The 21,521-nt window shown below is 48.7% G+C and overlaps 1 protein-coding gene across 2 annotated transcripts in view; it reads left to right on the forward strand.

Moving 5' to 3' along the window:
• The first annotated feature begins 556 nt into the window (after window positions 1–556).
• The window catches only part of ATP2C2 (ATPase secretory pathway Ca2+ transporting 2), a 75,625-nt gene continuing 54,660 nt past the window's right edge, over window positions 557–21,521 (forward strand). For both annotated transcript variants that reach the window (XM_067719552.1, XM_067719553.1), the window contains exon 1: window positions 557–801. In XM_067719552.1, coding sequence (XP_067575653.1) covers window positions 703–801 — 99 coding nt within the window. In that variant the 5' untranslated portion in view covers window positions 557–702. The remainder of the gene's footprint in view (window positions 802–21,521) is intronic.

The raw sequence follows: 21,521 nt of genomic DNA on the forward strand, positions 1-21,521 counted from the left end.
GTGGCGCCCAAAGGGGTCCTCAAACTCTCCAGCTCCTGGGATTCACTCCCAGGGCCGAGGTGAGGTCTTAGCTTTCTCCTCCTTCAATAACAAACTGGGAACCGCGGCTCAGAGAGGCCACGTGGCTGGTCCCGAGCCTCGCAGCGGCTGTAGCAGTCTGACTCAGCTCCCGCTAACCGTGCTCCCAACACCTTAGTTGACCACACGTGGCTCCCCATGAGAATCACCTGGGTGCTTGCTAAAGTCCAGCTTCCCGGCCCAGGGTAGGGAGGGGTGTGGAAATCTACATTTTAAACAAGCGTTTATCGCTCATCTCCAACCCATTCCGCCCCCCCCCCCCCCCCCCCCCGCGCCCCGCTCCAGATGCATCTCATCATCTGGCAAGTTTGGGAAACAGCTAGGCGCCTCTGCAGCCCCCGGGCCTTCCCGGGCCGCCGCGGCCCCTAAGGGCGAGAAAGTCTCGGGCGGAATCGCCGGACGGGGCGGGGCCAGGTGCGCGAGGGCCGCCGCGGGCGTAGCTCCGCCTAGGGGGCGGGGCCTCAGCTGCGGCGGACAGGTAGACGGCTACCCGGTAACGTGGGCCTGGCCCGGGAGGCTTGGGCGCGCGCAGCCAGCCCCGGCCACGCCAGGGACCGAGGGACTCAGGCAGGGGCGGCCGCCGGCGGGACGGGAGGCTGGGCGAGGGGCCTCCGCCCGCTCACCATGGTCGAGGGACGCTTCTCCAAGTTTCTGAAGAAACTCGCCTTCTCGGGCGGGGGCCACCAGTACCAGCTGCTGGAGAGGGGCGAGTTGGAAACCTTGGTGAGTCCGGGCGCGGGGCGTGAGACCCGACACCCCACCCCCCACCCCGTCCCACCCCAAGTGCCCGTCCGCGCGCTGCGGGCTGCGTTCCTCCAGCTCGCCCGCCTCCCCCTGGTTCTAGAAAGACGATGTCTTCATAGCTACGCCAGCTCGCGTTTCTGTTCTGGGCCCGACGCTCGCCTTTTAACCCTCGCCTGCCAGCCCATTTTGCGGACTCGAAACTGAGGCCGAGACAGGGGAAATATGTCCCTTAAGGGACACGCGGCTAGCAAATGACCCAGCTGGGAACTTAACTTTGGTTTCTCTGACTCCAGAAAATTTAAATTACCGGGTCTCCACACCAGGTTGCTATCCGGATTTTTTAAAGTGACTTGAATGGGGCGGGGGGATTAGAGCGCCGTAAAAAACAAAAACTGTTGTGCAAATGTTTTAGCTTGAATAGTAGGAATAATGGTGGAAATCAAGGTAAGAGTGGCCATGCCTACCACCTTTGTTTCCCACATCTCCAGAGACACTTTAAAAGAAAACACCCAGATTTGTGTGTTGACTTTGCAGCCTCCAGGGGACCCTCTAGGATAAGCCAACAGGATTCTAGGGCCAGGGGAGTTTTTACCAGCAGAGAAACTGACAAAGCTGCCCCCAAAAGCCCTTCCTTCCATGTGGAGGACCCAGAGATGAAGCAGGGTCAACGGGTGACCCCCAACTTTCTCCGTAGCTTGTAAGCAGAACTCAGTGCGTGATACAAGAGCAGAGAGCATGGAATTTCTGCAAAAGCATCTCTGGGTCACTGCACTTTTTAAAATGTAATCAGTCATTCAAAAATAAACTTCCTGATGTGGAACTCTGGAGGTGCTCGTGGCCTTTCCACGGCTGAAGGGAAACCTCAAGTTAAGTATACTGGGTTTGTTTGTTTGTTTGTTTGTTTGCGGTACGCAGGCCTCTCACTGTTGTGGCCTCTCCCGTTGCGGAGCACAGGCTCCGGACGCGCAGGCTCAGCGGCCATGTCTCACGGGCCCAGCCGCTCTGCGGCATGTGGAATCTTCCCGGACCGGGGCACGAACCCGCGTCCCCTGCATTGGCAGGCAGACTCTCAACCACTGCGCCACCAGGAAAGCCCTAAATTTACTTTTTAATGAAAGAGGTCAGCTGGAAAAACTTGACAGCAGTCAAAACATTTTGGTTGTATGGGTCTTAGTATTTGTGCATTTAAAAAACTAGTATTTTATAAATGGTTGCTAACGTGAGAATTCTGGTGCTAGGGTGGTAGACCACGGTGCCGTGTAACTAGCAGTTCTCAGATAATCTCTATTATTCTGAAGCGACATGTATGTTAACCACGGATTGGATGCAGAGTTCCAATATTTTGCCGACATCCATTTCTCTCCCTATATGCCACGTAACTCATTCTGTTGGAGGAGTTTGAAGTTAGTTTGCCAACATGGTTGCCTGTTCTATGTTACTTTGTCTATTTTCTTTCCATCTTTTGATTTTTGCATCAAGCTAGGTATTTTTCAAACACTCCTGATGTAGTTGCTTGCAGTCAGATTTTATGGGATGTCCAGGTTTGCCAGGTATCCAGGTGTGCCAGGTATGGGGATGATGTATCATGAATAGAGATGCTGGGGCGAATTTGATCTCTGCACCAAAGTGGGCTTCGTGCCCCCAGAGGGGCCCTCGAGAGTGGGACAGGTGTTCAACCCGTCTATAGGTATGCACTGGCAGGGGCTTGCCCACCTGGTGTGGTCGGGATGTTCTCAGCTGCACCCCGAAGGGTGTGTGACGACTTAGCAGTGTGGACGTGAGGCGAGACAGGAGACCCAGGCCGCCAGCCGCAAAGGCTGGCAGAGAAACAAAGTATCCTGTCTTTAAAGGCAGTTCATCAAACCCAGGAAATTGAAATAAAGATAAATGGGGAGTGTGATGAGGGAGGAGACCGGCCGGGCCAGGTGACCGGCTTCCTGCCAGCTCAGCTGGCAGTCTTTGCTCTCACGCTTACATCCTCCAATTTGAACTCTTTTTTTTTTTTTCCTCAGAAACATTTGAAAAAGAAGCAAAGTTTGCTTACCGTGGTCATTTCCGTAATAGTCGTAACTCTCTTTCATGAGCACTTGTTGTAGGGGGTGTCCTGGGCGGGCCCTGAACCTCCCCGCCACTTTGCCGAGTCACCTCAGTTATAATACTAATTATTATTGAGAACATGCTGTGTCTCTTCACCCCTAGTTGAGTTGTGTTATTGTACCGGTGTGTTAGATGAGGCTGCTGAGGCGCTCATGTCGGCCAGGTGGTAAGGATACAGTTGTATCCAAAACAGAGTTCGTGGGGGAGGCTGACAGCAGAGACCCCAAGAGAAGTTTAATTTAAGATCCAACCATCTTAAATGGCAGAGTGACCGGGCAGGGGATAGGTGGTTGAGACAGGGATGGGGGAGGACCCAGAGTTAGGAGCTTCTGAGGCTGAATCAGCACAGTTCTTACGGCTCCGCAGACGGTTCATTCTTGCTGCAGTTCCAGTGTCGTGAAAAGAAAAATGTGTGGGAGATCCCCTTTCATTATTGGAAAAACGCTCTCTCTGCTGATCTGAGCTTTGGACAAGGAAAATGTTGGACCAGAAATACCTGCTTCCCAGATGACTCAGTACCAACTCAGGAAGTTATCTTTGACCCTCAGGGCTCCCTTCTCTTAACCGAGACCGGCACGGCTCCATATCCTGTGCCGCCTTCCCTCTTGTGAACTGATCCACCTTCCTGGGGCTCTGCAGGGGGAAGCCTGGCTTCCAGCAGACCTGTGTCCTGGTTATTCATTCAGCCCAGATTCATGGGGCGTCTACCCCGTGTTAGGGTGGTGCTGCGTGCCAGGGATGGGGTGGAGAAAAAGATGCACACACTCCCTGCCCTCGCGGCGCCCTGTCTGGTGGGCAGAGATGGGTCCCAAACTACAGATCATAGTTGACTGTTTAATGAGAAGGGGTGTTTAAGACTCATAGGAATGGCATAGACTAGGGTGAGTGGGAAGGGCAGAGCTGATGGAGAGTTCTAGGCAGAAGGGAGTGAGGTGCAAGGGTTAGTGGGAGAGGTTGAGGCTGCCGAGGTGGACCACTCAGAGCCTTTGGGCCTTGTAAAGGGTTTGGGCTCCATCCATAGCGCAACAGGGAATCACCGACATGTTTTACGTCGGGGCATGGTAGTCATTCATTTATTCAAAGATGTGCCGAACATGAGGAATGCAGGTAACAGAGCAGACACAGTCAGATTTGCGTTTTTAAGAGATCACACTTGGGTTGCAGGAAGAGGAGTTCTGAGGTTTACACAGACACACACACACACACACACATACACACATCATTGGTGTCTCTCAAAATTTAGCAGTATATGTCATCTTTTTCTTTTAAATTTTATTTTGGTTTTATTTATTTATTTTTACTTTTTGGCTGTGTTGGGTCTTTGTTGCTGCGCGCGGGCTTTCTCTAGCTGCGGCGAGTGGGGGCTACTCTTCGTTGCGGTGCGTGGGCTTCTCATTGCTGTGGCTTCTCTTGCTGTGGACCCTGGACTCTAGGCGCACAGGCTTCAGTAGCTGTGGCTCGCAGGCTCTAGAGCGCAGGCTCAGTAGTTGGGCGCACGGGCTTAGTTGCTCCGCGGCATGTGGGATCTTCCCGGACCAGGGCTCAAACCCGTGTCCCCTGCCTTGGCAGGCGGATCCTTAACCACTGTGCCACCAGGGAAGCCCATTATATGTCATCTTGAAGAAATGTATTGGAAGCCCCCAGTGTTGTCTTAAATTATTTGTATCAAAATGTGACTTAACTAAGTAGAAGCCTAAAATTTGCAACAAACATAGCCATGTGCTTATAACTCAATAAAAGCGAACTACGTTTATAATAAAATTAGGAAGTACACATGTAGCAAGTGCATTTTGATGTGACTGGTGATGTATCATTAAAAGTCAACTAGTCGGGCTTCCCTGGTGGCGCAGTGGTTGAGAGTCCGCCTGCCAATGCAGGGGACACGGGTTCGTGCCCCGGTCCGGGAGGATCCCACATGCCGCGGAGCAGCTGGGCCCGTGAGCCATGGCCACTGAGCCTGCGCGTCTGGAGCCTGTGCTCCGCAACGCGAGAAGCCACAACAGTGAGAGGCCCGCGTACCACAAAAAACAAAACAAACAACAACAAAAAATATGTCAACCAGTGACGTCGAATGATTGTGTTCATTATGGATTGCTGTGTAGCAGGTCACTCCCAAATGCAACAGCTGAAAGCAACAAATGTTGATTCTCTCCCAGTTTCTTTGGGTCGCAGATCTGGGGGATGCTCCAGGTAGCTCGTGAGGTGGCTGTCCAGCTCTCGCCAGAGCTCTGGTCTCATCTGAAGGCTCTCTGGGTGGAAGGGCAGAGAATCCCCTTCCAAGCTTCCTCCTGTGACTGTTGGCGGGTCTCTGGCCCCGGCTACATGGGCCTCTCCAAGGGGCAGCCTCGCGGCTGCCTCATAGCTCAACACCTGGCTTCCCCAAGGAAGAGTGATCCTTTTTATAACCCAGTTTTGGAAGTGATATCTCCTCATTTGTGGCATGTTCTGTTCATTGGAAGGAGTCTAGATCCAGCTGGTTCTCAAGGGATGGGGATTACACGAGGATGTCATTAAGTGGAGGCAGGGTGATCGGGGGCGTCTTAGAGCCTGCCGACCACAGTGGTAGAAAGGAATAGTTCCTTAAATGACAGAACCACACCTGGCACAAAGTCTGCTGCACAGCTGTCTCGTTGTGTTAGCGTGTTCAGTAGTCCTGAGGTCCAGTCTTTATTTAGACTCTCTTGAATTTTGATCTTGATAAAGCTCATACTGGGAACGTCTAATTACACGCATATGTAGAAAACGGCATTTAAATTGATCAAGAATGTGTTTGCTAGATTAGGACCACCTGCATCATACTTCACCCCAACTGGCAGCGGGCAGCCCGTGAATGCCAGTTGGAAAGGCTCTCATTTGATAACCATAGAACCTGCTGGCTCACTTGACGATAAGGTGAGTGCCGGCCATTGTGGAAGGGATGTTTCTTCACTGTGTGCGATGACCATACTTGTGCACATCACCTGTGGCAAGCAGCTGCGTGCAGAGACTGGGTGCGTGTACGGCCTCACTTGCAACAAGACGACACTCCTCAAAAGTGAGACGTTTTAAAGCTGATGCGCCGGTGTCAACACCACCTGCTGTGCGATGGCTCCGTTCTCCTGCCATTTCTTCTCTCTGAGCCCCTGAGAAACTTGCATCCCTTCAATGTGTCACCTGATTGTTGGCATAGATGCACGTGTGGCACTAGGGTCACATCACAGCTCTTCATTATAAACTGGCCACCCGAAGGTCTATATTATGCATTATAGTAGGCTAATTATTAAAACACGTATTCAAAGTTTGGAAGATCTCAGAAAACTTGTGGACTCTTGAGAGTACGTCTGAAGATGCCCTGTTAGAAACCCTGCCCCAGTCCCATGTCATGAGCCTTATTAGTAAGGATAACGGATCCTAGATCCCCGAGCTCCTAAGGGGAGGGGAGTAGCAGGCATGCAGACAGCCGTCTTCTCCCCGTGTCCTCACCTGGTCTTTCCTCTGTGTCCTAATCTCTTCCTACAAGGACACCAGTCACGTTGGATTCGAGCCCATCCTAATGACCTCATTTTACCTTAACCGCCTCTTCAAAGACCCTGTCTCCAAACACAGTCACAATCTGAGGTGCTGGGGGTTAGGACTTCAGCACAGGCATTTGGGGGGAGCACGATTCAGCCTGTAATACTATGTTCCTTGCAGAAAATATCTGGATGGGTATTTGGGGTGGGGGGAAAGCTGTGGGTCACACTGGGGAAATATGTAACCTTCTGTGGAGGTTGCAGACACTCTTAAGGTTGTGTTGATCGACCCCACCAGTGTGCCCCAAATCCCTGGAAATGGCTTGTGTTCTTCCAGCTCGTCTTGCCCGTGAACTTCCCGTGGGCAGGGAGCAGAGCCCAGCAGAGCACGTGTCTGACCCAACTTGAAACTCAAGTACATGCCAAGGAAGACGTGCTCAAAGTTCATGATTCTGGAGTCCCCGGGGTAAGAGAGACTTGAAACATCTAGAATAAAGTCAGGCATTACCCATAAGTATTCTTTATATTTCAAACCACTGAAACCGGACTACTGTGGTCGGGCTCTGATAGATTTACAGCTGACACACAGGATCACCCTGTGTACATCTCAGTATCCTCCGGTCTGTGCCTCTCCAGTAACACTGAATCTGGGGGACCTTGTGGATATGGGGGAAAGAATATTGGCCTAGAAGATTGCTCCTAACCAGGAGGTCTTGGTTTAGGGAAGAGACTGGGGCCAGAAGCCCAGAGGTGGAGCCCAGGTTCCATCACTATGACTACGTGAGTTTGGGCAAACTTACTTCATCTCTCCACATCAATGTCTTTGTCTGATAGCGGGGATGTGCCCATAGTGGCTTCGAGGTTCCCCGTGGGTGCTGTTCCCTGACTCTTGGTGAAGATTAGATTAGGTGATATATGCAGATACTCCCACGAGTATGACCGTAGTAACAAAACAAGGATAAATGAGAGGGGCTTCCCTGGCGGTCCAGTGGTTAAGACTCTGCACTTCCACTGCAGGGGGCACGGGTTCCAGCCCTAGTCAGGGAATTGAGATCCCGCATGCCACGAGGCAAGGCCAAAAAATTTTAAAAACAAAACAGAATAAATGAGAGAACGGTTTAAAACGCCGCACAATGCCTAGTTCAACATGTGACGCTGGGTTTTATTAGGAATCATCACTGTCTTGTTCGTCGTCTGGCCTCGGGTCCGGTGCTCAGCTCTGTGCCCAGGGAGGTGCTCAGTGGTGAGGGCAGGACCAGCTACATAATTTGCAAAACGGAAGTGTGGGTTCCTGTCGTGAAAAATGACTGAGAATTTCAGGTCAGCGCCGGCAGGGTGTTGCAGGCAGCACACGCCCTCCTGAGCACACCTGCCGAGCCGGCCTGGTGGGCGTCTTTGCGTGAGGTCCGTAGTCGGAGATGCCGGAAAGTTCTTGCCATCTGGTTTCCTCCTTTTCAGGCTCCGCACAGCCTTCTGACCCTCACCTACTTTTGTGGCTCCTTGAGATCAGCTCTTCCTCGCATGTGGTCTGGGGCCCGGGAATCTGAGTTGCAACCAGCCCTCGGGTGGTTCTGATGTTCAGTGAGTTTGAGAACCATTGCTTCGCCATCCCTGTGACATCTGTCCTCCTGAGGCCAGACCCCTTCAGTGAATAAAACACCCGTCTACTGAGTGGAGCTTATAGTCTGGGGGGTAAGTCATCAAGTAATTATATAGTGAGCATATAATTACAAAATGAGATAAGTCCCATGAAGGAAAGCAGTGCATGTAAGAAAGGAGTTGGATACCGCCTGTGTATGCCTGTCACCTGTGGGGACGCTACTGCTGCAATCCAGGGAGGCTTCCTGGAGGAGGTGGCAGGGACTTGGCGAACTGAGATTTGCACTTAAGCGACATAGTCTCATTTTAATTGTTTCCATGGGCCACATGTCATGCGTGCCCTGGAACATGGCCTCCCTCCTCTGATCTGGGAGGTACCTCTCTGCCTGGGGGATCCTGCCGGTCGCTGGTCTCATTCAGCAGCACCTCATCTCCAGTTTCAGAAATCAACCTACTGGGCTGCCCCTCTCTCTGCCCCTCCCTCCCCCAAGTACCCGCATATTGAAATTTGAGTGACAGTTTCGCCTTCATTGACCACTGAATTAGGCTAACGTTAGCTTGCTATTTTTCAACTGTCTTTTATGAACCAGGAACGCTGCATGGTTTTTTTCTTTATTTGCCTCCCTCTTTGTCCTTTGTTCTTTTCCCTTTCGAAACTTGTCTTAGTTTTTGTTTGTTTGTTTTTTCATGAACCACAGTAAAAGTTTGCAGAGACTGAGATTCCTGCTTCACTGCCCCACTTCTTTGCTTTAACTTTCCTCCTTAGTGAGGGGAGGAGGGAGGTACCGTTTGCCAGCTAATCAGTTTGCAGTAATCAGATTACCGTTTGCTTGGGTGGTCCTGGCCCCCTTTCTATGCAATTCTAGAGAGGCTATGGTTAGGAACACTGGAGTCTGCAGCACCAGATACCTGGCTGCAAAGTCCAGTTCCGCAGCCAGCGGAAGATGTTAAGCAAATTTCTTAATATTTCCAGTGCCTCTGTTTTCTCTCCAGTGGTGTCAAGTGCACACAAATCAGCGATCTGTTATGGAGTGGAATGATTCAGTACTAACGGAGTACTCAGGGCAGCACCTGATCACAGTAGTTACTATTATTTATATACAACAACGTAAGTCTTTTTTTTTTTTTTACATAGGTTCCTACTGCACACACCGTCAGCAACTCCTCCACTCTCCCCACATCCCTGCAATACATCCCAGTCAAACACATTCTTTTCTTTTCTTTTTTAAATGTGATTGAAGTATAGTTGATTTACAGTGTTGTGTTAATTTCTTCAATACAGCAAAGTGATTCAGTTATACACTTATGTATTCTTTTTCATATTCCTTTCCATTATGGTTTATCACAGCGTATTGAATGTAGTTCCCTGTGCTCTACAGTAGGACCTTGTTGTTTATCTGTCCTATTATGTAACAGTTTGCCTCTGCTAATCCCAAACTCCCAAACTCCATCCCTTCTCCACCCCTCCGTCTCTCCCTCCCCTTGCCCTTGGCAGCCACAAGTCTGTTCTCTATGTCTGTGAGTCTTCCTGTTTCGTAGATCGGTTCATTCGTGCCATATTTTAGGTTGCACATATAAGTGATATCATATGGTATTTGTCTTTCTCTGTGACTTACTTCGCTTAATGTGATAATCTCTAGGTCCATCCGTTGTTGCTGCAAATGACATTATGTCATTCTTTTTTTTATTAGTTATCTATTTTATACATGTTAGTGTATACGTGTCAATCCCAATCTCCCAGTTCATCCCACCACCCCCTCCCCACCTTTCCCTCCTTGCTGTCCATACATTTGTTCTCTCCATCTGTGTCTCTATTTCTGCCTTGCAAACCAGTTCATCTGTACCATTTTTCTAGATTCCACATATATGTGTTAATATGATATTTGTTTTTCTCTTTCTGACTTCACTCTGTATGACAGTCTCTAGGTCCATCCCTGTCTCTACAAATGACCCAATTTCATTCCTTTTTATGGCAGAGTAATAGTCCCTTGTATATATGTACCAGATCTTCTTTATCCGTTCATCTGTCGACGGACATTTAGGTTGTTTCCATGTCTTGGCTATTGTGAATAGCAGCACATTCTTTTCTAGTGGCCGTGTAGCCATTTTTATTTAACCTCCCTCCCCAGCGGATGGGCATTTAAGTAGTTTCCCCTCTTTAATTTTTAGAACAATGTTCCACTGAACATGTGTGGAAGCACCACATTACTTTGAATCCTTACAAAAATCCCTGCAGGAATCTGAGCCTTGGAAAGTGAAGTAACTTGCCCAGGAGCTCGGACCTGGGTCTGCCTGATTTCTGTGCTTGAATTCTCCACTCCTACTGGCCAGGTTTCTCTGCTGTAAAGTTACTGTTTCCCCATTGTAATCAACTGGTATTTTATGACGAGTCGCATTAAGGCTATGTCAATAGCCTGTTTCTCATTTTCTGTTGGTGATCCTTGCCTGAATCCATTACTTTTATTTATTTATTTTTAAAATTTTTATTGGAGTATAGTTGCGTTACAATGTTGTGTTAGTTTCTCCTGTACAACAAAGCGAATCAGCTATAATTATACATATATCCCCTCTTTTTTGGATTTCCTTCCCGTTTAGGTCACCACAGAGCACTGAGTAGAGTTCCCTGTGCTATACAGTAGGTTCTCATTAGTTATCTATTTTATACGTAGTATCAATAGTGTATATGTGTCAATCCCAATCTCCCAATTCATCCCACCCCACTTTCCCCCTTGGTATCTATATGTTTGTTCACTCTGTGTCTCTTTCTTCTTTGTAAATAAGATCATCTATACCATGTTTTTCAGATTCCACATATATGCATTATTACACAATATTTGTTTTTCTCTTTCTGACTTACTTCATTCTGTATGACAGTCTCTATGTCCATCCGTGTCTCTACAGATGACCCAACTTCGTTCCTTTTTATGGCCGAGTAATATTCCATTGTATATATGTACCACATGTTCTTTATCCATTCTTCTGTTGATGGACATTTAAGTTGTTTCCATGTCCTGGCTATTGTAAATAGTGCTGCAGTGAACATTGGGGTGCATGTGTCTTTCTGAGTTATGGTTTTCTCTAGGTATATGCCCAGTAGTGGGATTGCTGGGTCGTATGGTAGTTCTATTTTTAGTTTTATAAGGAACCTCCATACTGTTCTCCATAGTGGCTGTGTCAATTTACATTCCCACCAACAGTGTAGGAGGGTTCCCTTTTCTCCACACCCTCTCCAGCATTTATTGTTTGTAGATTTTCTGATGATGGCCATTCTGACCGGTGTGAGGTGATACCTCATTGTAGTTTTGATTTGCATTTTTCTAACAATTAGTGGTATTGAGCATTTTTTCATGTGTTTGTTGGCCATCTTCCATTACTTTTATAATGTTTGCTAAACAGAAAATTTCCAATTTCCTCATTCCTCCCTCATTTATTACCTGTGTTCTGATATCAGGAAGAGCTGCCCCTTTCCCCTCTTCACGTAGTTGTTTGTGTATTCATTCACGTATCGTTATGAGCTCACAAATTCCTATTCTATTAGGTGGGTTAAAACTGGTTACCATCAATTTTTTTTTATTCTGATGCCCAGATTGCCCAGATTTGGCCAATAGAAGCCTTTTCTCGTGGTGACGTTTGCCTCCTCTAGACATTTTTCCGTCCTTCTTTGAGCACTTGCCTGCTCTCTGGCATCCCAAGAAATTCCAGACTCATTGGGTACCTTCCCTGCCCCAGCCCTGGAATCAGCCATTTCTCCCAGGAGTCTTGGCTGTCTTTTCACTGGAAGAATGGTCTTTAGAAATCAAGATCTGGTATGATGTGTGTTCATGCTCTCGGGGTATGACGGCCTCTGGGCCCTCAGAGCAGGTGTGTGTGTACGTGTACACTGTTAGAGCCATATTTAGTTTTATACCTGTGTGTATGTGTACACATACGTATTTTTAATATACTTGATCACAGAGTTCAATGCAATAAATACCACAGGGCTGGCGCCAGCTCTTTGTATATTTGTAAGTCCCTTCACCAACAGGGAGAGCGCCAGCTCCCAGGATCTTTGGTATACTTACTTATTGCCAATCTCCCTGTGTGTAAGCAGGCTCTTCACCTTGCCAACCACCTATTGGTCCCCAATCCACTGGCCACCTCCTAGCTCTGCTGTCTTCTCTCTTGGCCCCTCGACTGCACTGCACCCCACCCCCCCAACAACATATGTTTTCTTGAGTATCTCATGTCCTATTGGCAGTTCTTTGCTGTCTGGGGTCACACCACCGTTACACACACACTCACAGACCACAGACACTACCTAGATGTGATTTCAGGGACTGGAAAACACCTCTGAAACCCATCTTGACCTGAGGCTGGACTTTAAGAACCCCCGCCTCAGCAATGCTGCGTGTGTGGTATCATTCCCATTTTACAGAGGAGAACACTGAGACTCAGGGAAGTCAAGGGAGTTGCTGAGAGTTGCACAGCTGGTAGCTGGGGGAACTAGAATCAGAGCCCAGATCAGTGAGACGTGGGCCTCCACCCAATTTCTGCAGTGAGGGTTCCTCCCCCCACATCGCCCCACAAGTATTAAAAAGTAGTAGGGGGAAAAAAAGAGAGGGAAAAGAAAAGGGACAAAAAAGAAAGCAGTGGGCAGGCCCTTTGAGTTCATTACATCACTCTTGCCCCAGGATCGGAGCCTCCTGTTGCTCTGTGCGCCCAGCCCTACCGGCCTCCTCATGGGTCCCTCTGGTCACAGCCTCTGCCCCTCCTTCCCAAGTGAGCAGCGGCCCAGTCTGATTCTCCAAGCATCCCTGTTCCCAGGAAGCCCCTTCCCTCCTGCACCAGCTGTGCCCCCAGGCTTGGTCGGGACTGGTTTCTCCCCCTTGGAATCAGCAATTCTTACGCGTGGTTCAAGATTTAAGAAGATACAAAATGGGGTCCAGTAGGAGTCTGTCACTGCCTCGGTTTTCCACCACCCTGTTCCCAGCCCCAAAGGCGACCCAGCCCCCGGTCTCTGTGGCTTCTGCTGGAGGTGTGCCCTGATTCGACTAGCAAATCCATCCTCTCCTTCTGGTTATACATAGGCTAGCGTATTGCTCATGACATGCTGCACCTTTTTTTTTTTTCTTCTCAAACTATTGCTAATGGTACCACTACTTGGGAAAGCTCTTGGGCAGTGTCTACTGTCACTAAAAGCACGTAAACCCACCCTGTGACCCCGCGGTCCACTTCTAGGTCTGTGCCCAGGAGAAATGGGGGCTTCTGTCTGCTAAAAGACGTGCGCACAGTGGTCCCAGCAGTGTTATGTATAAGAGGCCAAACTGGGCACAGCCTGAACACCCAACCACACGCAAAGAGTTACATGAATCGTGCATATCCATGCAATGGCATCCTGGGAATACTACACAGCAACAAAAGACAGTGACTTACAGACCATGGAACAAGCTGGATGAGTCTTGCTAAGAGCCAGTTACAGGAGTACATGTGTACGGCTTCCTTTGTGTGGAGTTCCCAAATGGGCAGAAGAAATCCACGTTGATAGAAGCCCCAGTGTCGGTCATCTTCTGGGGGGCTGTCAACCGGGAGAGGGCCCGAGGGAGCCTTTTGGGAGCTGGAGAGGTTCCACGTGGCACCTGGTGGGGTTACTCTGTTGTACACATGCGCAGAAGTGCGTCCAGGCACACGCGGGATTTGTGTACAGGACTGTGTGTAAGTTATACTGCCATATATATTTCACATTTTCCATGTAGGCAAAGAAAAAATAAACGCTTACGCTCTTTGGGTGGCAACAAAGGGTTTCACGGTGCTACCGTAATGAATGTAACCAATCCTTTATTAGCAGCACGTGGGTTGTTTCTAGTACTTCGTTATTATAAACAATATTGCAGTGGATGACTGAACAGAAGCCATTCTGCAGTAAATAAATCTGCAAACGATATGAGGAGAGCAGGTCCGTTTTCAACTTTGATGCTGCCGCCTGCCCTCCCCTGGGGCTCATCTGGCTTCACCTGCCCCTCCCGGCCTCGATGAGAGGCTCCATCCCCACCCCCTGGCACCAGCTCTCCTGTTACAAATTTCTGGAACCTTACCTATCAGATAGGTGGCGGAGGGTGTACTGGAGTCTCTTGAATGCGAATCTCTGATTTTAAATGAGTTTGATGATCCTTTCATGTTTCAAAGTTATTCATCTTTATTCCCTTTCTGTGACCTCTTTGTTTATGTCCTTTGCCCTTTTTTTTTTTTTTTTTTGCGGTACGCGGGCCTCTGACTGTTGTGGCCTCTCCCGTTGCGGAGCACAGGCTCCGGACGCGCAGGCTCAGCGGCCATGGCTCACGGGCCCAGCCGCTCCGCGGCATGTGGGATCTTCCCGGACCGGGGCACGAACCCGCGTCCCCTGCATCGGCAGGCGGACTCTCAACCACTACGCCACCAGGGAAGCCCCCCTTTTGCCCATTTTTGAAAAACATGAGCTGCTAGTTTTTTCCCTTCTTCATAAGTAAGAGCCCTTCATTTGTTTGGGGAATTGTTTTTCATCGGTGTTCTAAGCTACAGATATGTTCCACAGTGTGGTGTTTACCTTGGGACTTAGCGTGTGGTGCTTCTTGCAGAAGACAACCCGGTTCTATGTAGTGAATTTATCAGTCTTTTCCTTCCTGGCGTCTGGCTTCATCTGGCACTCAGAACGCCCTTTCTTACTCTGAGATGTTTTTGAAATGTAGTCCATAGTTTCTTCTAGTACTTCAGTGGTTTCTTTTGTTTCTACTTGTCCTAAAATTTCTTTTATTGAAGTATAGTTGAGTTACAATGTTGTGTTAATTTCTACTGTACAGCAAAGTGATTCAGTTATATATATATATACGTGTGTGTGTGTGTATATATATATATACACACACACACACATGTATATATATATATACACACACACATTCTTTTTCATATTCTTTTCCATTATGGCTTATCATAGGGTTGTTTTTTTTTTTTTTTTTCGGTACGCGGGCCCCTCACTGTTTGGCCTCTCCCGTTGTGGAGCACAGGCTCCGGACGCGCAGGCTCAGCGGCCATGGCTCACGGGCCCAGCCGCTCCGCGGCATGTGGGATCTTCCCGGACCGGGGCACGAACTCGCGTCCCCTGCATCGGCAGGCAGACTCTCACTCCCAAGTGGGCCACTTGCTGGCTCTTTCCGGTGGCCTTTCCACCTGAAGGCCCCCTCTGCTCCATGGGAGCTCACTCCTGCACCTTCTTCAAGGCTGTTTTCTCGCGATTCCTGAGTGCCCGCACTCTGAACCGGGGCCCCTTGGCTCCTTCGTAGGGCGAGGTGTCCCCGTCACGGTATTGCCGCACGGGTCACGGGCATCTCTTGGCTTGTTCCTTCCTGGTGTTGCCAGATCCCCAGAGGACGTCCAGCTGCATTTGACTTTCAGATAAACAGCGAATCGCTTTTTAGTATATGTGAGTTCTATGCAGTGTTTGCCAAGCACATATACTGAAAGATGATCCATTGTTTATCTGGAGTTCGGAAGTAACTGGACATCCTGCACTTTTTTTCTTTTTTTTTTGCTTATTCTGGCGGCCCTATTAGGAACCCCCTCCCCTACCGTGTTCTTGGAGCTGCTGGAGGATGAGGACATCCCTGCCCTCTGTTGTCCCTGTTCATCACCCCATTGCTTAGGTTCACATATGCTTCCCGGGTGCCAGGCCCTGAACTCGGGGCTCCGAGTCCCTGGTTTCCTGTTACCTCACGGCAGCTTATGGAATCCCTGCTGTTATAACCCCCACTTTGCAGAGGGGGAAATCGAGGCACGGGGGAGGTTTGGGGCAAATATGTTGCAGAAATAAATGTTTGCATGAACCCTTTAAAGAGGGAAGCGAGCATTGGGGTCTAACTCAGTAAGTGTTTGAGGTGAACCAGAGCTGGATGGGATGCAGAGGAAGCCGGGCTCTGCTCAGAGGAGACGGTTCACCCCCAGGTGCCATGTGGTCGCTTGCTCTGCTGTGAGCTCACAGCTCATCTTTCAGCGATGCTGTTTACCTCTGTGGTTCCCTTGGAAGCCTCCACCAGGTAGCATCAGCCCTGGACTGTCTTGCTTGGTGAAAATGCCCTAAGAAGTTCATATGTTCCAGACTCTTTCCTCGGGTCTCGGGAAGACCCCACTCACCATCACCAGTGTGGGTCTGTCCTCTGTGAGCAAACGATCCTTCGGGGGTCACAAAGGAGGCACAGAAGGTCACATATTATATGATTCTATTCATATGAAATATGTAGAATTGGTAAATCTGTGGAGGCAGACGGCAGATTGGAGGTTGCCAGGAGCTGGGTGTGTGTGTGTGACTGATGATGGTACAAGGTCTCCTTTTGGGGTGATGGCAATGTCTTACCACTAGGTAGATGGGGTGATTGCACGACACTGAGAATGTTCTGAATCTCCCTGAATTGTTCACTCCAAGATGGGTCATTTTATGTTATGTGAATTTCACCTTAGTGAAAAAGAACTTTGTGAAAAAAAAAAAGGGGGCTTCCCTGGTGGCGCAGTGGTTGAGAGACCGCCTGCCGATGCAGGGGACACGGGTTCGTGCCCCGGTCCGGGAAGATCCCACATGCTGTGGAGCGGCTGGGCCCGTGAGCCGTGGCCGCTGAGCCTGCGCGTCCGGGGCCTGTGCTCCACAACGGGAGGGGCCACAACAGTGAGAGGCCTGCGTACCGCAAAAAAAAAAAAAGACACAAAGGAGAAAGGAGGGGTGGTGCTCCCCAAATCAGGCTGGACAGGAAGGGAGAATCAGGGGTGCCCCAGAGGGTGCCTGACCTGAGTCAGGATGGGCCAGTCTTTACAGAAGGAAAACGCCGCGATTCAAACCCGGCAGAATCCACAAAGCACATGTCCTTAAGGGGTAGAGGGGGCCACACGAGAGCACCCACATGCCAGTGGGAACAGGGACCACATTGCAGTCCCATCTGAGGGCTGTGCTTTCTGAGAATGGCAACCCTGCAGTAAGGCGGGGTGAGCCCCTGCGGATGCCCTGTCCTAGCAGCCTGGGAACACAGGAGGGTCCTGGGACCCCGGCTGAAGTGGGTTGGGAAGTGATTGGGCGTTAACAAAGGAGAGACAGCAAGTGTAGACGGCTTCTTCCCAAGCTCGATCGTGGGCAAGGAGAGGAGTGAGTGTGTGGTCTCCAGCGTGAAGCCCAGAACGGAGGTTAGAGGTACGGGGAAAACCACACGGAAATGCGGCAGAGGGATTGGAGACCCGCAGGGGTGGGGCAGAGGTCTGAGACCTGATGCAGTTGGGGCCCAGGAGCGAGTTGGGGACACAGGTCAAGGTTTTGGAGGGAGTTCAAGTCTAAGTGGCTTTTTATTTTTTAAAGAAGGAATATTTTCTTTTTTTAATTTAATTTACTTATTTATTTTTGGCTGCGTTTTGTCTTCATTGCTGCACGCGGGCTTTCTCTAGTTGTAGCGAGCAGGGGCTACTCTTTGTTGCGGTGCGCGGGCTTCTCATTGCGGTAGTTTCTCGTTGCAGAGCACAGGCTCTAGGCGCGCGGGCTTCAGTAGTTGTGGCTCGCGGGCTCTAGAGCACAAGCTCAGTAGTTGTGGCACACGGGCTTAGTTGCTCCGCGGCATGTGGAATCTTCCCGGACCAGGGCTCAAACCCATGTCCCCTGCATTGGCAGGCAGATTCTTATCCACTGCGCCACCAGGGAAGTCCCCAAGTGGCTTTTAAATTTTTTTTTGAAAGATAAAATTTATTGAGGTGACATTCACATAACATAAAATTCCCCACGTTAAAGTGACCAATTCAGTGGCACCAAGTGCATCCCTAATGTCATGTGACCCCTGCTTCTAGCGGAACCCCCAGTGGAGGGCTCCAAACATTTTGGTCACCCCTAAAAGAAAGGTCACACCCAGAGCAGCCGCTCTCCAGTCATCCCCCTGCCGCCGGCACCTGGCAGCCATGCATCTACTTTCTGTCTCCGTGGATTTACCTGTTCTGATCATCCCCTAAAAACAGAATCACGTGATATGTGGCTTTTGTGTTCGGCTTCCTTCACTCAACGTGAAATTTTCGAGGTTCATCCGTGTTGGAGGGTTGTCGTCATTCCCTAGGGCTCCTGAGACAAAGCGCTCTAAATTATGGTGGCTTCAAACAACAGAAATTTATTCTCTCACGGTTCTGGAGGCCAGACGTCCCAGATGACGGTGTTGGCAGAGCCTGGCTGTCTCTAATGGCTGTAGTGGAGAACCTGTGCCATGCCATTCTCTTAGCTTCCGGTCCTGCTGGCGATCCCTGATGTCCTGGGCTTGCAGAGGCATTGCTCCTTGCTCTGTCTTCACATCGTCTTCCCGCCATGTGGGTCTGTCCCTGTGTCCAGAGCACTCCTTATGAGAACATCAGGCATATTCGATTAGGGCCCACGCTAGTGACGTCATTCTCACTTGGTTACCTCTGTAAAGACCCTATTTCTAAATGAGGTCGCATTCTGACGTTCTGGGGGTTATAACTTGAAGGTAGCTTCTTTTTCATTCCAGATTTTTTTTTTTAAGATTTGTTTATTATTTATTTTATTATTTTTGGCTGCGTCGATCTTAGTTGCAGCACGCAGGATCTTCGTTGAGCCGTGTGGGATCTTGTGTTGCGGTGTGCAGCCTCTGCGTTGTGGTGTGTGGGCTTCTCTGTAGTTGCGCCATGCGGGTTTTCTCTCTCTAGTTGTGGCGCGCAGGCTCCAGGGTGCATGGGCTCTGTAGCTGTGGCGTGTGGGCTCCAGAACACGTGGGCTCTGTAGTTTGCGGCAACAAGCTCTCTGGTTGAGGCGCGAGAGCTCAGTAGTTGTGGCACACGGGCTTAGTTGCCCCGAGGCGTGTGGGATCTTAGTTCCTGGACCAGGGATCAAACCCGCGTCCCCTGCATTGTAAGGCCGATTCTTTACCACTGGACCACCAAGGAAGTCCCTCCTTCCAGATTTATTGAGATATAATTGACATACAGCACTAAGTTTAAGGTGTACAGCAGAATGATTTGACCTACACATATCGTGAAATGATTATCACAGTAAGTTTAGCGAACATCCATCTCATATTTTTTTCCTTGTGATGAGAACTCTTAGGACTTACCCTCTTAACAACTTTTGTACATAACATACGGCACTGTTAGTTATATTTATCATTTTGTACATTATATGCCTAGTACTTATTTATCTTATAACTAGAAATTTGAACCTTTTGACCACCTTCATCCAATTCACCCTCCCCACCTCTGGTAACCATAAATCTGATGTCTTTTTCTATGAGATCAAATGTTGTTTTTTGAAGTTTAATTGACCTATGACACTATGTTAGTTCCTGGTGTACAACATAGTGATTCAGTATTTCTGTATATTTCAAAATGATCACCAGGATGCCTAGTGACAATCTGTCACCATACGAAGATATTACTTAATAACTGCATGTGTCCCTCTCACACTGTCGATTTCATACCTGCGACACGTTTATTTTGCAGTTTGTAAAATTTGTACGTCTTAATCTCCCTCACCTATTTCTCTCCTCCCACCACCCCTCTTCCCTCTGACAACCACTTGTTTGTTTTCAGCGTCTGTAACTCTGTTTCTGTTTTGTGATGTTTGTTCATTTGTTTTTTAGAGTCCACATATAAGTGATATCCTACAGTATTTGTCTTTCTCTGTCTGACTTACGTCACTGAGCGTGATACTCTCTAGGTCCATCCATGCTGTTGCAAATGGCAAGGTTTCTTTCTTTTTTATGGTTGAGTAATATTCCATCGTGTGTGTGTGAGTGTGTGTTTACATATATATATATATACACACACACACATATATATACACTGCATCTTCTTTATCTCTTCATCTATTACTGAGCACTTAGGTTGCTTCCATATCAAGGTATCTTTTTTGAAAAGACACAGTTCAACCCAGAGCATAGCATCCATCAGCACTTCATTCCTTTCTGAGGCTGAATAATATTCCATTGTGTGGAGAGAGCACATCTCGTTCATCCCTCATCCGTTGATGGGCCTTTGAGCTGCTGTGAACGTCCACGAACGTGTAGTTATTTGAGTCCCTGTTTTCTGTTCTCTTGTTCACATACCTGGGAGTGTGTCAATGACTTTCACTCAGAGAACACAGTTGGAGGCCAGGTACCCTCCCACTTTGGGCTCAGACTCTGTCCCCACAGTCATGGTCACAGTACACAGCTGGAATGTGGACCCTCCCCCTCCAGGCGGCCTTTCCTGGCCCCTCCCCTTACACACCCAAGCCTCTTTCAGCCACTTGGCTGGTTCCCAGGGACATGCGCTCGGACAAACTGGGAGTTCCTGAGAAATGGTGGGAACGCCTGCTAATCGTGACCCACAAAGGCAGAGGGAGTGGATTCCTTTGGTCCTTTTTTTTCTTGTGGATTTTGTGTGTGTGTGGTAAAATGTACATAGCATTTACCATCTTAACTGTTTTTAAGTGCATGGTCCAGTGGCATTAAGTACATTCACGTGGTCCTCCAATCATCACTGCCGTCCGTCTCCAGAACTTTTTCAACTTCTCCCACTGAAACTCTGTCCCCATTAAACACTAACTCCCGGGACTTCCCTGGCGGTCCAGTGGTGAGGACTTGGCGCTTTCACCACCGTGGCCCAGATTCAGTCCCTGGTCAGGGAACTGAGATCCCGCAAGCTGAGCGACGTGGCCAAAAACAAAACAAAACAAACAAACAAAAAACCCACTAATTCCTCCCCAGCTGCTGGTAACCACCATTCTACCTCCTGTCTCTATGAATTTCTCTATGGTGGGTACCACACATAAGTGGTATCATAACAGTATTTGTCCTTTTGTAACTGGCGTATTTCACTTAGCATAATGTCCTCCAGCTTCATCCATGATGTGGTAGGTGTCAGAATTCCCTTCCTTTTTCAGGTTGAATAATATTCCATTGTGTGGCTAGACCACACTTTGCTTACCCATTTATCTCTTGATGGATTTTTTTTTCCTGAAACATTTATATTAACATATTTCTATACAGATAACCCAAAGAAAGTTTAGTATTAGTTTTTTTGTTTTTTTTTAAGTTTTATTTCATTTAACTTTTTATACAGCAGGTTCTTATTAGTCATCCATTTTAGACATATCAGTGTATACATGTCAATCCGAACCGCCCAATTCATCCCACCACCACCCGCCCGCCGCTTCCCCCTTGGTGTCCATTCCTTTGTTCTCTAGATCTGTGTCTCAATTTCTGCCCTACAAACTGGTTCATCTGTACCATTTTTCTAGATTTCACATACATGCATTAATATACGATATTTGTTTTTCTCTTTCTGACTTACTTCACTCTGTATGACAGTCTCTAGATCCATCCACGTCTCAACAAATGACCCAATTTCGTTCCTTTTTATAGCTGAGTAATATTCCATTGTATATATGTACCACAACTTCTTTATCCATTCGTCTGTCGATGGGCATTTAGGTTGTTTCCATGACCTGGCTATTGTAAATAGTGCTGCAATGAACATTGGGGTGCATGCGTGTTTTTG

This window comes from Pseudorca crassidens, chromosome 20 (genome assembly GCF_039906515.1).
Source record: "Pseudorca crassidens isolate mPseCra1 chromosome 20, mPseCra1.hap1, whole genome shotgun sequence".
Taxonomy (NCBI): domain Eukaryota; kingdom Metazoa; phylum Chordata; class Mammalia; order Artiodactyla; family Delphinidae; genus Pseudorca; species Pseudorca crassidens.